The 15,841-nt window shown below is 42.5% G+C and overlaps 1 protein-coding gene and 1 long non-coding RNA gene across 32 annotated transcripts in view; one reads left to right on the plus strand and one right to left on the minus strand.

Moving 5' to 3' along the window:
- Positions 1–15,841, plus strand: part of LOC110477800 (uncharacterized) — an 85,388-nt gene that overhangs the window by 54,346 nt on the left and 15,201 nt on the right. For 26 of the 29 annotated variants that reach the window (XR_014952490.1, XR_014952495.1, XR_014952510.1 and 23 more), the window contains 2 exons: positions 13,055–13,194; positions 15,709–15,812. Coding sequence is in view for 6 of the 29 variants with exons in the window: in XM_085570958.1 (XP_085427084.1) it covers positions 13,055–13,121 (67 nt within the window). In the remaining 23 variants the exon portion in view is untranslated. The remainder of the gene's footprint in view (positions 1–13,054; positions 13,195–15,708; positions 15,813–15,841) is intronic. The other 3 variants (XR_014952507.1, XM_085570962.1, XM_085570961.1) reach the window with 2 other exon arrangements.
- LOC146763262 (uncharacterized) lies at positions 1,313–15,709 on the minus strand. Of its 3 annotated transcripts, none has more exons than XR_014952514.1 (2): positions 15,400–15,709; positions 1,313–4,185 (listed from the first exon to the last, which is right to left on the minus strand). It is a non-coding gene; the product is annotated as an uncharacterized LOC146763262 (long non-coding RNA). The 3 variants fall into 3 exon arrangements; XR_014952512.1 differs by lacking the exon at positions 15,400–15,709 and adding an exon at positions 5,426–9,085; XR_014952513.1 differs by lacking the exon at positions 15,400–15,709 and adding an exon at positions 5,426–9,085 and having other exon boundaries at positions 1,313–4,561.

Below are 15,841 nucleotides of genomic sequence, written 5' to 3' on the forward strand. Positions count from 1 at the left end.
TGTGCAATCATTGCTCCATTGCTATAATTGGATTTCAAAGTATATTTGTGCTATTTAATTACATCTATAGCGTCTCTGTAAGTGCATTCAGAGCAATTAGTAATCTTCTACTTTTTAGTGGAATTATATTTTATATCAACTGTGCTCATTTTTCTCTTCAAGTTCTTCAACGCTTTTGCACCAGTTTTGCTTTTTACACTGGAATTTCTGGCATAAATAATCATTAAGGTTTTTTTTTTTTCCTCCCCACTGTGAATGTGAACAGAGTCTAATCCAGCTTTCACTGGAGTCAATGGTAAGCTTTTCATTTCCTTCAGTGAAAACTGGATCAAGTTAATAGATTGCAAATTGCATTCAGGGCAAAGTCACATCTTATAAATATAGAAATAGTTGTGTAGCAACTCCTGGGGTATTGATGAAAGGTGCAAAATTGATTGTTTCCATTTTTTCTTATGGGGGTTTTTATAGATTCTCTTATCCAACTTTATTAATTTTTTAGCTCGTAACTTATAGCATTGCAATAAAATTTAAAAGATTAATTTTAACCTGTTTTTCATGACAAATTAAAAACTTTTCCATTTCAGGATTTTTGTGGGTGGTTCTAGAACTTTGCTTTCCAGACCCCGAATTTATCTATTCATCTCCATTAAGATGTTGAGAATGGGCATTTTTAAATTTTAAAAATATTTTTTCTTAATTTTTGATTGCAAACCAAATATTTGACGATTTTTTTTTGCCAGCTCTCTATGTCACTTCAGAGCTGTGTCAGTTTATGGACAGATTTAGTCCTCTTGCTGCTGAATATGAAAACCTGCAAGCACTTCCCTCTAAAACTGTAATTCCAGCAAATTACATTCCCAAGTAGGCAGAAATTTATGATGTTCACTTTTTCCAACATGTCAATTTTGCCAGTGTGGGGTGGTAACTATATGTACCAAGCAAGATCTTTATTTTTTTAAAAAAAAACAATTATTGCAACTGGCTCGTTAAGGAGTTATTTTTCTCTTCTGCACTGCTCCCACTCTGTTGATTAGAGGTTTGTTGCTTTGGTAATGTGCTTCTCCTCCAGGCTGTTAATGATTACAGACACCTCTTTAACCTGTAATTTTGGGGGAAGGTTATTGACAAGGTGAGATGACAACAATTGTAATTGTTTCTATGGCTTAGATTTGTCCTTCATCTTTGCTGGCCACGTGTCAGGGCTCGGGATTTAGAGTGAAAGTGGAGCTGATGCCCAGGATTAGAGACACTTTCTTGTGCTATTTATTCCCAAATCATGCCAGTTCACGAGGTTAGAAAGAGCACTGTGAAGGAGGATAAATTGTTGTTTAATTCTTAATGAAACATCAATGCAAATGGTGCCTATCCCATCCCCAGCAGAAGGTGACTTTGGTAGGTTGAGGATGGAGCCCCTTGGATCTCCAAGGAGAGATGCTCATCCTGGTTTGATTTTAGAACCTCAGGAACCTTTGTGAGCTGCAGCATCTTCAGCTTCAGAAGGCAGGATAAAAATTATTTCTTCATCCATCCTTTTGATTGAAAAGAGAGACATCGAACCATTTGTATTGGAGATTTTATGTTTCCAGCATAGGGAAATTGTTTATGAGCCTTAAATGGAAGAAAAGCCCTTAACTATGATAATAGTTATAATTATAATAGTTATAACTATGTAATAGCTATATAGTTACTATATAACAGAAATTAATAGTCATTTCATTACTAATTATGTGAATGGAGCAGCAGGAGCACCCATGCACCTGAAATTCAAGCCTTGAATTCTGCAGGTATTTGCATGTTGTGAGAGGTGCCTCACCACTACTGGCAGCCACATTCCCATATCACAGGGCACTCCTCACCAGAGGCTGGGTTTTTCCAGTGGATGCCTTTAAGCACATTGCACTGAAATTTTGTCAAAGAATGACTGGTGTTTTGCCACTTTAAAACCATGGAAACGTGACAATGTTCTTTTAGAAATGACTCTGGGAATTAATTGCAAATGACTTATTAATGAAACGAATATTCAGCTGTCACTGGAACCAAACTCCACGATAAGCTTAATGATTATTTTTTGAGAAAACACTTTTGTGTTTGTTTGATCTGCCTCGTGTTAACAGCAGTAGGAAAGGAGGGAAGCATTTGGTGTCGGAGTGGAAACTTGAAACTGGCAAAAGGGAGAGGAAAAACATCAGCCAATGACTGGGAAAGAGGTGAGGAGCCAAAAGAAAGAGCAGATCCCTAAAAATTTTGTTGGAAAGCTGCTCCCCCAGGCATGCCTGGCTGAGTAATAAGGGTTAGATCTGGGGACAACCTGGGGAATCTGGAATGGAAGCGTTTTATAGCAACATTAATTTCATCACATTCCATGTCTGGAAAATGAGCATGAAAGGATTTGCCTCATATGGGGTGGGTAAATGTTTGCAAACTGCAGAGACACTCTCAAATGAATGTGAAATATCAGCTGTAGCTCTGCAAATGACAATAAAATAAATGTTTCATGCACTCTTCATGGCTGTGGCACTGGTCTGGGATGCACCACCAAACTTCCCTGCCCAGAGCTGTGTGCTGCCCCACGGACCTTCCCAGTGCCCATGGGCCACCCAAGGGAGATCCTTCCCCAGGCAGCTGGCTGAAGCCATGCATTTTTCCAGGAGTTCTCCTTTGCAAGGGTCAGCTATAAATAGGTAATAAAGCTTTTCCACGGCTGCTGTTTACAAGAGCAGGAACACGGGGCAGGACACGAGCGCGGCGGATCCGCCCGCCTCAGGAACGCATCTCAGGTGTCCTTCTGCTGGTGCTGCTGAATTATTTACCACTCAGCAAGTGTGTGCCTGCGTGAGATATTGAAAGGAGGGAATCTGAGGTGAAACCCCATCCATTTACCCAGAGCTGACACTGGAATATTCATTATCACATTAAATGCAACCACAGTGAAAATGAAGGCTTCCGTTGATTATGTGCTTGCATAAAAGGCTTCTTTGGTGGCAGGCCCATGTGCCAGAGATCTGAATATAAAATCAAGTAAGTGGAAACCATTTTTTTTTATGGTAAATTTGCCTTCTTGGAAGTTATGAGACTTGGCAGGTTTAAATTATGTTTTAAACCTGCTGTAGATTATGTGATTTTTTTTAACTGGCCACAAGCAATACGAGAGGAACACACACCACCCCAATCCCAGCCACATGCCTGAGCCAGGATTTCCAATGCAAATAAAAAAGAAATGCAGATTTTATATGCAGGGAATGGTGCATATTTATCTCAGTTCAGTGTTGGTTTGGGAGGGTTGGTGGGGAGGTCTCCTCTTCCCAAGTGCTGGATCTGCACTCACCTGCCTTTCCCTGTTCCTCTTCATCCCAAGTTTGTGCTAGAGCACAGCTTAGAGAGGGGATTGAAAGAGCCCATTGGATTTATGGTTGTGGAAAAGTACAGGAGAATACATAGGATTGGCCAAAAAAAGGCATGTGGTTTTTTCCCATCCATCCATCCATCCATCCATCCATCCATCCATCCATCCATCCATCCATCCATCCCTCCTTCCATCCCTCCTTCCATCCATCCTTCCATCTTGTGCTTGCTCCCTTCCTGTCTTCCCCTTCCACCAAGGATCCAGTTGAATTAAAAGCTCAATTAAATCTTCTCTGGGAGGCAGAAGAAAACTTAGAGATGCTGAGATGAAGCAGCTCCACGTGATGAAAGGCCACCTCTGGAGCAGGCTGTCCCACTGGGAAGCAGGAGGGCTGGAGGCTCTGGGTCACTTAGGGCTAAAAATGAGCTCCCAGGAAAACTGGCACAGCGAGGGCTGGGGTTGGTGGCCATGGGCATGTACAGGGGTGTGAGAACAAAACCTATTCCTGTTGGTGCTGAGAACAAGGATTCGCCCACAATTAGTAATTTATTGAAAGGTGTGACTGATTGCATCATCACAAGTAATTAAAAAATAGAAAAAGAAAAAATCTGTGTTCTCCATCCCATAATACTTACAAGAGACTTTCTAATTTGGCAAACAACAGGTAAGAAACAGGATGATCAGCAACTAGATTTGTCTGGTCAAAGATGGAGATGGATAAATCTTGATTTGGAGCATGATTAAAGTGAAGCCATCATCTTTCAAGAAATCATCGGCTTTTTTTCTGGGAATCTGAGAGATACTTTGTGGCACATTCTTCCCTTTCTGCATCCCGTTTTCATCTGCAATTGGAAATGTATTTTGTGAGAGAAAATAAAACAAACATCCAGTAGATACAAAAGCACCAAGAACCTTCAGCTTTGGCTAATCCCTGTAGACAGCACAGAGAGAAACAAAATGTTCTGTAGCTATAACTGAGAGACAGAAAAAAATCTGTGTTTAATAAACATTTAAAGGAAGAATTACACGTGCCACAAATCCCCTTTTATATTGCACTTAAAATCTCCTTACCTGCCCTTTAGTTTTCATGGTTTTCCTTATCTTCAGTGTCACTTAATCATATTTCAACAGGATTTGCTTCCTTGCTGCCCATTTGCTCTTCCTTTCTAGTGCAGCATTAATGCCACAACACCATCCCAGTAGCTCCCTTCTATGCCACTTTGATGTCAGGCACCCAGGGATTCAGGATTTTTTATTCAGGTTCAGACAGAAAAGAAAAATACCAGGTTTGGAGGAGTGACAGATCCTGATTTCAAATGGAAATGTTCAGAGCAGGGCGGGGATGAAGGGGCAGTAGATTCCTGTGGATGTGAAATATTGGGATCCAGTGGTGGTCTGTGCTGCTGCTGGCCATGGGGAGCTTCTCCTGGCCCTGGGGAGATGCAGGCACTGCTCTGCTTTGAGTCTGTGCTAAAGAAGGATCATCCTCTGAGGATATTCACAAAATTAATTAATGAGTGCAGAGGGCAAGGCTGGGTTCATCCCTGGACACCCACCTGGCTTGTGTGGGCTGCCCAGTTGGATCTGTGTTGGCTGAGTTAGAGCCATCATTTGGAGAGTCTTCATGTGGTTTATTAACCCTAAAAAGATTGGATTAGTAATCTTTGTATTTATACCTTTCTTATTTTATGAGTTAAGGAAGACGTTGTGTATTGTGTCTCAACAGTTTAGGAGCAGAATGGTGTGGGAAGGGCTCCTGGAAAGGGGAGAATGTTTTTCTTTAGTCTTGACAGGAGCTCTCCCAGTAAAAGTTATGTGCTGCTTTTTGCACTAAAAAATGTGAAAAAAAATTATAGAAATCCATTCTAATTCCTAATATAATTGTAAATTAGTCCTTAGGTCATTGATGGGAACAGGTCTGTGGTACAGCTGGGGATGTAATTCTCTCTCACACCACTACCTTTGCTGGACATTAAGCTTTTATAATAATTCATAAAAACCCCTTTTTTTAAAGCTGATGCCTGCAGTGATCAGTACTTGAACCTCTATTCTTGAAACTTTTTGAAACTAAATATGACTTACAAGAAAGTTAATCCAAAGTTCAGTCAATCCAAATTCTGCGGTGTTAGTGCCAGCAGCAGTCACTCTTGATATCTCCAATTAATATTTGCCTCAGATGTCAGGAAGCAGAGCAGGGCTTGGTTGGCTGCAGAATTCCAGAAATTCCTCTGTCCCTGAGTGGGGATCAGGCACAAATGATGCTCATTCATGCTCGGTGCAGGAAAGACAAAATACATCAGGAACTGGGTGTGCTAAAGCAGTGCCAGAGGCTCTGCCCTTCCCCTCCTGGGACACGGCTCTGGACTTGCTCCCTGCTCAGGCTGGGGTGGCCTCAGCTGGTTTTGGTGGGAACAAACTGAAATGAGCTGAGGCCACCCCAGTCCTGCCAAGGCAAGGTGCCCAGAAGGTGACAGGGGACAGAGGGACACCTGGGACAGACCTTAAGGACAAGTTTAGAAAGAAAAGGTGGCTTGGAGGAAGATGAAAGTGCTTTTCTTCAGGACACGGAGGTGACAGAGAGAAGAAGGCAGAAGCAGGTGAGGAAGCTGAAGTAGAGGTTGCAGCTGAGGCTGAGACCTTGAACAATGAGAGGAAGGGGTTTGTTCCACCTTGGTTTGGTTGATGAATGTTTGGTGAAGCACAGATTGATTATCTGGGGGAGGAGGTTTGAAGAGGAAACACGAGGCAGATGTCTGAGGCAGAGGAGAAACCACCAGAAGCTTGGTCATGGGCCTGGCACAAATGAAAGGGTTAGAAAAGGAGGGGTGGCTCCAGCAGTAGAAACAGGAATTAGCAAAAAAAAAAAGGAAAATTAAAACCACTCTGAACCACATGGAAAGCATTGTTTATTGTTATTATTAATTTTTGTTAGTATCATTATTACTATTATTGTATTAACTAAAGGCTGACTTGAATCTTACAAACAGCTTCTGTCTGAAAAGGAGAAAACAAGTTTTAAATGTTGACTTTTAATTTTACCCTGTTTATTAGGGGCCATTAGTTCTGTTTTACTAATATCTTGTAAGTAAACAGAGTGAGGAAATTCAGTGGGATAGAGATGATAAAGATGATGAACCACTGAAATTTGGTTCCACACTGGGCATATAAGGGAGAAAAGAATGCCAATTAATGAATTACTAAAAGAGAAACACAACTAGAAGTAATAATAATCATTCTCTATTATTTATGGTTGATTTTAGAAGAGAGAGAGTTCATTTTTATCCCAGAGCAGTCGACATGAGTGCTGAAGGAAGAGAAAAAACCCTTTAACCAAGCAGAAATTTCAGTTGTGAGCTGTTAAAGCAAGTCAAGCTGAATATTGAGGAAAATTCAAAAAGATAAAAATTACTTCAATTTGGTAGTTCTTCACTGGTTCTGCAGTTTGGCAGCTGTCAACATCTCAAAATATCATCTCACCCAAACTGTTGAAAGAAAGAAACCCTTTGATTTTTCCCTTGAGACTCCCAAGCTGAAAATGGACTCTTTGTAGTCTCAGCCTCATTTCAGACAGTTTTTTTTTTAAAAACATTCTTGCTGGCAGAAACAACTAATTCATAAATAGACTCTCTGTTAATTAAATAAGTTTTATCATTTTAACTTGCCTTTTAAAATGAAAAAGAAAGTAAATCTCTAACATTTCCTGCTTTATTATGAATCTTAAGGGACTAAGCATCACATTTCTTGCATCATTAATAATGCAAATTAGTTTTTGTTTGCATCTCCTATAAGTTTATAGTTAGAAGTAAATATTTAATGCGCAGATCTGGGAAATCAAATCATGGCTAGTAGAAATTTTCCCTTAGAGTTATTGAAAGGTAATGTAAGAAAGATGGGAGGCACTGTGGTTTCTGTTTATTTAACCTTTCTTGCTCTTGCTTTCCTTTCAGTAGAACTTTGTGACTTGTCATTAAACACTTCTCTATTCCTGCAGTATCTGTTTTTATTATCTTTACAGTAGCCACAGAATTCAGCGTTTAATGCCATTTAAAGGAGAGGTTAAGCACATCCGTAGCCTACTTAGGGCTATAAGGATTGTAGTTTTGGTCCTGATTATTGGCAAGAAAACCAGGTGATTATTTCTAATAATATTTAAAAACTTATTGATTTTTGTAGCAGTTTTTCTCTGTTTGCTTAATGAAGCAATGACCAAATCAGATTAAACTTTGTCCAGGGCCTTTACATTGTGCACAGAAATGCTGTGGGAGGGTAAAATATTATTTGTTAGCACAGTGAATTTAGTGAATATACCCCATATTGGACTCCCCCCCACCCCTTTTTTTCCACAAAATTCTTGCAAATATTGTACCACCCTCCATATGAAATGCCTGTAGGAATGAGATTATTGCAGACAAATTACAGCTGTTTCCCTGCCACATCTGGGCTTTCTGCAGTGACTCTTCTTGTGTGTGTGGTGGATAACAAAAATAATAAGTATCCTGTTATTTTGGGCGTGAAATCTGATAGTGAAAAACACACCAGGGAGAATTCTTCGGTGATAAAAATTTAAATAGACCCATTTATCAATATGACAGAGATTTGACCTGAAAGTTAAAGTGTTTGGAAGTTAAGTGGGGCTGTATAAAGAAAGTTGAGGCTGCGCTACAGATAGACCGTGGGGTTTGTAAGTTATTAAATCAAAATAAAAGCTATTGACAAAACAATAAATTGCCTGGATCACCCCATCTAATAGGTTCTGGGAGCACTAAATACATTCTCCACGGTGCAGATGTGTGAAGCCTTTTCCTTTCTCACACTTTTGTTCTTCTCCTCGAAAACATTTGCACTGTGGTTGGTTTTGTAACAGACTTGGCACCAAATTGGGCCTGGGGATGCTTTGCCAGGGAACTGGCTCAGAGCAGTGGTGGGAAGCAGGAGCAGGGGCATTGCTCTGCTACCAACAGGATTGTTGGACTTTGCAGGTGGACTCTGGGGGATTAAAATAATAATAATAATAAACCTAATATCTTTACTGGGAGAGGTATTTTGCTAATATATTCTAGTCAGAGAGCACTGCAGTGCTCTTTGCTCTCCTCAGCACCATTTCCATGCTGGAAATCCATGGGATTCAGAGGGGGAGCAGCATCTGGCAGTCCCTTCCAGCAGGGGTTCTTTGGGAAGCAGTTAATGCCACCTCCTCATGTCACCCCCTAAACCTTTCAGGGTGACCAGCACCTTCCTGGGAGAGGGGCTGAGCTTGCCCGTGGAGGGGAAGGAAAATACCTGTGGGACCAAGTGGGATGGGAAGGTTGGCAGTGGGTGGTGGGGCAGCTCTTCACCCCCGGAGTCATCAGCTGGGCCCTGCTTTTCCTAATTCCACAGGACTGGGGGTGAGCACCCCCTACCCCCAGCCTCCCTGCCGAGGAGGGAATGAGGCTGGCTCTGTTTGCCTAGAAAATGACACAGATTTGAGACTATTTCCCCTCCTGCAGATTCCTCCATTGAGAGGAGCATGGAAGACATTACTATTTATAGTGCACAGTACGTGTGCCCAGTGGGACATCCCCCAGCAAACGTCCTACCAGCCTGGAGGTGGGATGCTTTCCATCTCCCTGGCCCCGGGATGGCCTGTCCCCTCTCCCAGGGAGGTGGGAAATCACACAGGGACACCACCCATCACCCTCAGCTCTGCCTGTCTCTCTCTTCTGCTGAGATGAGATGAGATGAGATGAGATGAGATGAGATGAGATGAGATGAGATGAGATGAGATGAGATGAGATGAGATGCTCACCCCCTGCCACGAGCGCGAGGCTCGGAGGCAAAGCAAGTTTTCAGCACAAATAATGCAAATTTTAAAAGAGGGAAAGGGCCTCAAAAGCTGAAGGTATAGGGGGGCTGCAGAGCATCTGCAGAGTCTGGTTTGGGGATGGGCAGCTTGTCTGTGCGTGGGAAATGAAGATGGAAACTTGGTTTAACTAAAAGGGTTTGGGGTTTTCAGGGGGATGAGGACCAGCAGTGGGACCTGGGATCTGTCACTGCCACTCCCTGCCTGACCACCTGGGTGTTCCTGTATGGGTTTGGGATATCAGAACCTCTTCATCTAAACTTAATCTTGATATGGAAAAGATAGCTGACAATGGCAATAAAAATAACAGTAAGCAGTTGGAAAGGCCCAGCTCAAATCATGCTCTGTCAACAGCTTTGCAATCTGTATAAATATGAGAGGAAAGACAAACAGCTGTGATTTCTCTTTAAGAATGTGAGTATCCATTGTCATATATTTAAATGAGGATGTTTTACTTGTACTGTATGTAAATTCCTCCTTGGCAAATAACCCATGTCCACTAATGTATGTGTATTTTGGGTCTGTATAGTTTGGGTCTCTGTGAAATACAATGAAATTTGATAGCACACAGAAATACTTCCATGGAATGTCAAATTTTTTGTGTGTGCTTCTCACATATCCATAAATGAGTTTACACATTTCTAATTACTCATTCAAAAAGAGACTTTACAGCACTTTTAAAGGAGAGCCAATTTTTTCCCTACTGTGTTCTGTTTTTACAGCTTGTGGAAAGCTTATTTAACGAAAGTTTAAGTAATCAGCGAAAGTCATTTCTGAGCAAAGACTGACAGATATGAAGCCTCTTTTCACACTTCATAAGAGGTGGAGAGGGTAGCCATAAAATTTACAGCTGAATAGTACTCTGTTCAGCTTAAGTTATAGAATTATTAGTGTTCCAGGCATGTGAGAGGTTTTAGGGAGATGAAGTATTTAAAGTGATGCTCTATGTTTTGTGTAGCTGAGCTCTGAGTGCAATTCTAAGAACAGCCCACCCTTCCAAAGGCAGCGACCTGCACGTCCCATGGGGCTGATGTTGTGCTAAAAATATGTGTTTGCAGCTAACTGAGCTTCATGATATATTAATAAAACCCCAGCAATGTGTTCCCTTTGCAGAGATTCACCTCTGGCTATGAAAGTATGAATTTCTGGGATATGGAAATGTGTGCACAGGGTGTGTGGGTGGGGAAGGAGTGGGGAGGGAGGTGGCACTGTCAGCATCTCTGTCCCACCCCTGCAGCACAGGGACAAGGTTTTGCTGTAGGAGAGGCCTGGATACAGAGTGGTGGACAATCAGTGACTTCTGCAGGTCGTGACCAATTGTGTTTAAAAGGTGGAATAAAAAAGGAAGAGCTGGGCTGTGTTATGAGACTGAGAAATGGGAAATCTCCATCCAAGCTCAGAAAAATGAGCATGGCTTTTAGAGGTATTTGTGGGCATTTGTGTGTGATTTGTTCTAAATATCATGAGGTGGCCACATGTTGTAGTCATGGGTATTATATATAAATATTTATCATTGAATCAGAGAATGATTTGGGGTGGAAGGGACCCCTCAATGCCATCCAGTCCAAACCCCCTGTCATGAGCAGGGACATCTTCAGCTACACACGTTGCTTAGAGCCCTGTCCAAGATAACCTTGAATGTTCCCTGGGACAGAGCACCTTCCACCTCTCTGAGCATCCCGTGCCACTGCTCTGTCACTTTGGTGAGAAAATTCTTCCTTATGGCAACATTAAGCCAACAAAAGCAATTACTTAAGGAGCTTCAATATTATGCTTGTTTTTGCATCCTTTCAACCTGTTTGGCTTTTGTTGTTTATTCTGTTATGCTTTAGCTGTACCTGCTTACCCAGGAACAGACAACAGAAAATCTTCTGTAATTCTTTAAAACAAATTGTGTGAGATGGAATCAAGTGTCATTGCAGCCACTCTGAGGTTGGCCAAGAACTGAACTGGGGAGGCATCTTCCATTCTCAATGCTCAGTCCTGGAGAACAGAGACACAAGGAGGTGACCCATTGTACAGCTGCCACCAGTGCATGGTTTAAACACAGATAGTGTGAGGTTTATATATTTTTAATTTGCTTTTATGTGAGCCAAATACAAGCAGCCTCGTAAAGCTCACTCTTAAACCAGATTAAAGCAGTGTATTGGTAGCATTTATTGGTGGCTTATAAATCGTGCTGGGACTTTGTGACTGTCCACAAGCTGGTTTTGCTGTTAAAGGTTTCAATCATGAAGATGTACAGTATTACTCCAGGAACAGTTGTAGTTCTACAGAAATTATGCTGAGGTGTTTTTGGAGACCTGAAATTTGTGGAAAACTTGTGTGTATGGAGTAATTTTGGAAAGCTGAGTACTTTTACATGTACTGAGTACATGTAAAGGTACATGGGGTACCTTTAGTTGCTGTGTTAAGAAGCACTTTAACTAAATAAATGAAATATCGTCCTGTGTCTTTATGCAATTCAGGAAAATTTCTCATCATGCCAGCGTGCAAATTCCCAGGGTTTCTCTCCAACGTCTACTTCAACCCAATTTAAGTTTTTCTGGCTGCTGATCACTTTGATTTCAGGTAAAAATCTCAGTTCCAGGGACAGTGCCAGGATTTGTCAGACCCTGCAGGTTTCCAGTTCGGGTTGTTAATACCAACAATTCCCAACCCCATTCCCTTGACTCCAAACTGTATTTGGGAGGCGTTTGGTGCTCCTGCATTCAAACAGTTAATTTTCACTATGTTCTGTTAAAGAAAAGGAAAACTGTCACCCTGTCATTTTAGAGTCTGACACTAAGCTTGTCAAAAGAGACAGCTGTTAAACTGAATTACTGTTGACACGCAGAGAAACGGCCCTTGCCAGATGTAAAGGACATCTGCGGCAATGAAGTGGTACAGGGTGGCTTTTAAAATGTGGTCATACTGGTATTTGAATAGAGCTCTATGGCATTAAAACGTGGCCTTGACTCACACAGTTTAAGGCAGCGAAGCAGAGCCAATGCCAAGCACAAAGAAGTGCTGATCTGTTGCTGTATCCATAACTTAGGCATGAATATGAAAACAGTGCAGTGTCAAAGCTATTAAGCTCTTATCGTGTATCCAGGAGGATGTGGGTTTAAAACACAGTAGGAAATATTTTGTATTTCTGGCTCCTTGGCTGTGCGGGTAGGTGAAGTGGAAATTCATAAGGTGGATTATGTGGGGAATGAATGGAAATAAGTCGTCTTGTCTCCAGCTAACAACTGCTCAGACAAGAATTGCAAAGGGCTTTAGGCTTAGCAAGGGAGGCTGGATGTGCCTTGCCGGCGTTCCTGATAACGCTCCCGGGATGTGGAGCACGTGGTGGGTGCTGGGGAGGCTCCCCTCTGGAAAGGGGAGTGAATAAAAACAAAAAAACATTGCACAGAGATACCTGTAAAATTCTGCTTGTGCATCTTAATGTGCTTTCACTGAAAAGAGAATCACGATACCGAGTTAATGTTGTAAAAAAAATATAGTTATTATGAATATTTTAGAATTTAGCAATTGAACCAACAGTAGGGAATTCTGCACATTATATAAGAGTGCAAGTCTTTGATTTGCATGTCTTTAGTGAAGGGATAAAGCTGTTTGGGGGAAAAAATATCAGTTAAGCAATTTTGCTAAATGTATGAAAAATGAAATGTTATGAGATGAAGCATGTATTCATTATGAAATGAAATTGATGTTTGAAGTGAAAAAAAAAAATTCAGGCCAAACATTATTTTGAATATGTTAGCAGATCATATCTTGATTTAGTTGTGTGTTTAATGATAGCAGAAAGCAAAGAGTTTCCATCTGGAGAGAAGAAGGCAAATGGTATTTCCAAATGACACAGGTTAACCTGCTCCTTTCTGCAGGGAAACAGCACCACCAGCAACAACAGTTTGCTCTGGACCAGAAAAAAAGTGGAAGAGGTGGGGCTAAGAGGGATTTTCTCCTTCAAAAGAAGAAATGTTGCTTTCCAGGCACCTGTATGCTGAAATGGATTGAAATGCAGGTGAGGTGGATTCCTTCCTCTGCAGGGTGCTGGAAAGAGCAGAGTTTGTTTAGGTCTTGGGGTGATTTGGGCTGGTGCCCTGCATTGCTCTGGGGGCATCCCTTTTCCAGAGAGCATCCCATTCCCATGGAGAACATCCCATTCCCATGGAGAACATCCCATTCCCATGGAGAACATCCCATTCCCATGGAGAACATCCCATTCCTTTGGAGAAAATCCCATTCCTATGGAGAACAACCCATTCCCATGGAGAACATCCTATTCCCATGGAGAACATCTAATTCCCACAGGGAACATCCCATTCCCATGGAGAACATCCTATTCCCACAGAGAACATCCCTTTCCCATGGAGAATCCCATTCCCATGGAGAACATCCCATTCCCATGGAGAACATCCCATTCCTACAGGGAACATCCCATTCCCACAGAGAACATCCCATTCCCGTGGAGAACATTCAGCATCCCGTGCTGCCACTGCCCACCACTGCAGTGCCAAGAGCTGTAAGATCCGAGCTCGTGGTCCAGCTGGGAGCCTCCAGATGGCCAGAGACACGGGTTTAGTGTGTGATTTATGGAGGGGCTCCGGGCAGGGCTGCTGCCAAAGCTGACCTGAGGCCACCAGCAGGTGTGGCCAGCGGTGCTCCCACCACTCCGTATGGCTGTGGTTGGTTGGGTCACAGCAGGAGAGGGTGTAACAAGTCCAAAATCCATGACTGAACATGGCCCATGCTGCAATCTCATTTCTCAGCAGCTGGCAGAGCTCTGCCATGTGCTCAGGAGTGTCAGGGTTTAACCTCCATGGCACAGGCACAGGCACAGAGTGTTTGAGCAGCCCCCAGGAGTCAGGGCATCCTGCTTTGTCCCTGCTGGGAGACACGGGAGAGGAGCAGCCAGGATGAACGTGCTCCCCTGGGATCAGAGAATGTGGGTGTGTTTTGGGGTTCAGGATGCTGGGAGAGCTGGTTCCTCAAGGATAACTTTGATGAATAAATTTTGAATGTGTTTTAGTTTGTGGAATGCAAGGGAGCAGGTGGCTGCCCAGCAGGGCCATCTCTGGGAGCCACTGGAGCTTCCAGCCTGGTGGAGTAAGGGCAAGACAGATTTAGGAGGAAATTCCTTTACAAAACACTGGCACAAGCTGCCAGGGGAGGGGGTGGATGCCCCATCCCTGGAAATATTCAAGGTCAGGTTGCACAGGGCTGTGCTAGGACAGGGATAACCCTCACCCTGCCTCATACAGGAGTTATTTGGGCAAAACCTCTTGTTCATCTCCAGAAGGACATTTTATTCTGCAATAAAAAGGGTTGAAATCTTCAACTCCCTTTACACTGCTCACTGCTGCAGGTTTTGGCCAAAACAGACTCACCTATTTCCACAGGTTGAACTTTGCTGTAATGGTTAACTTTTTACAAACAAGCACAAAGTGGAACATTTAAATAAACAGGAACAAGCTTATTATTAGATGGCAGGTTTTTATTTGATAGCTCTTATAATGTCATCGTTAGTTTATTAAAGCTTACCATGAAAAATTTCTCTCCTAATCTAAGCTCTTTCATACAGATTGCCACTTTGATTGACACCAAAATAAAATAACTAACCTATAAATTATAATGTACAGTTTAAATGATGGATAAATGCATTATTTGTAAAGCATTGCAAGGATCAACTTATGCAATTTCTAGAAAATAAAAAATATTTTACGAAGATAATAATAGGGCAGAACTCAGCTCTTTTTGTGAACATTCTCACTGCATACTGGTATTAGGTGATCCTTAAGATGCCCTCCAACCCAAACTATTTATTTCAAGATTCTGTGCTATTTTTAGTAACCAAACAGGTCTGGGGAAAAAAGCCTGATGTTATCAGCCATTTCAACATCAGCATCATCAGTCCCAAGTCAAAAATCTAAATCATAGAGTCACAAAAGATTTTGGGTTAAAAGGCACCTCAAAGATCGCCTCACTCCCACCCTCCTGCTGTGGACAGGGACCTTCACCAGATCAGGTTGTTCCAAACCCCAGCCAGATGGGGTTTGAACACTTCCAGGGATGGGCCAGCCACAATTTCTCTGGGAAACCTGTGCCAGAGCCTCCCCACCTCTGCATTCTTCCCAGAGACACCCCCAGCTTCACGAGTTCCCAGTAAGCAAATTTCAGTCATTGAAGTCACCCCCAAATCCATGTCTGTAAATGCATTCCTACTCACCTGGCTGCTGATGCTGGAAAGGCACCTTTCTTTCCCCTCTTTTCCATGCCAAGGAGTGAAACTCCCTGAGCTCCCTGTGTTCCCTGGGAGAGGCTCCGTGCCTGCACAGGGCCAGCTGGAGATGTGTCCCCAAGCTGGAGTCCCCGACAGCGTTGCAGACATGGGAACTAAGTCATTTACCAGCAGAAAATAATAGACAATGGCTCCTTACAATCCGCCTGCTTGTTGGGAAAACAGGGATCTCCAGGGAGGGAAGGACTCCCTGCTACTTTTTACACACCCTATTTTAAGTTGAGATTTTTAATTCAGCTTTCATGCAGCCTGATAACTGCTCCTCACTGGAGGAAGAACCTTGGATAAATGGAATTTGCTCTGCCTTGCTCAGTGAGGCCACCTCAGAGCGCTGGTGCTTGGTGAGTACCATTAATGGGTTTAAATTTGA

This window comes from Lonchura striata, chromosome 4A, assembly GCF_050655825.1.
Source record: "Lonchura striata isolate lonStrDom1 chromosome 4A, ASM5065582v1, whole genome shotgun sequence".
NCBI lineage: Eukaryota > Metazoa > Chordata > Aves > Passeriformes > Estrildidae > Lonchura > Lonchura striata.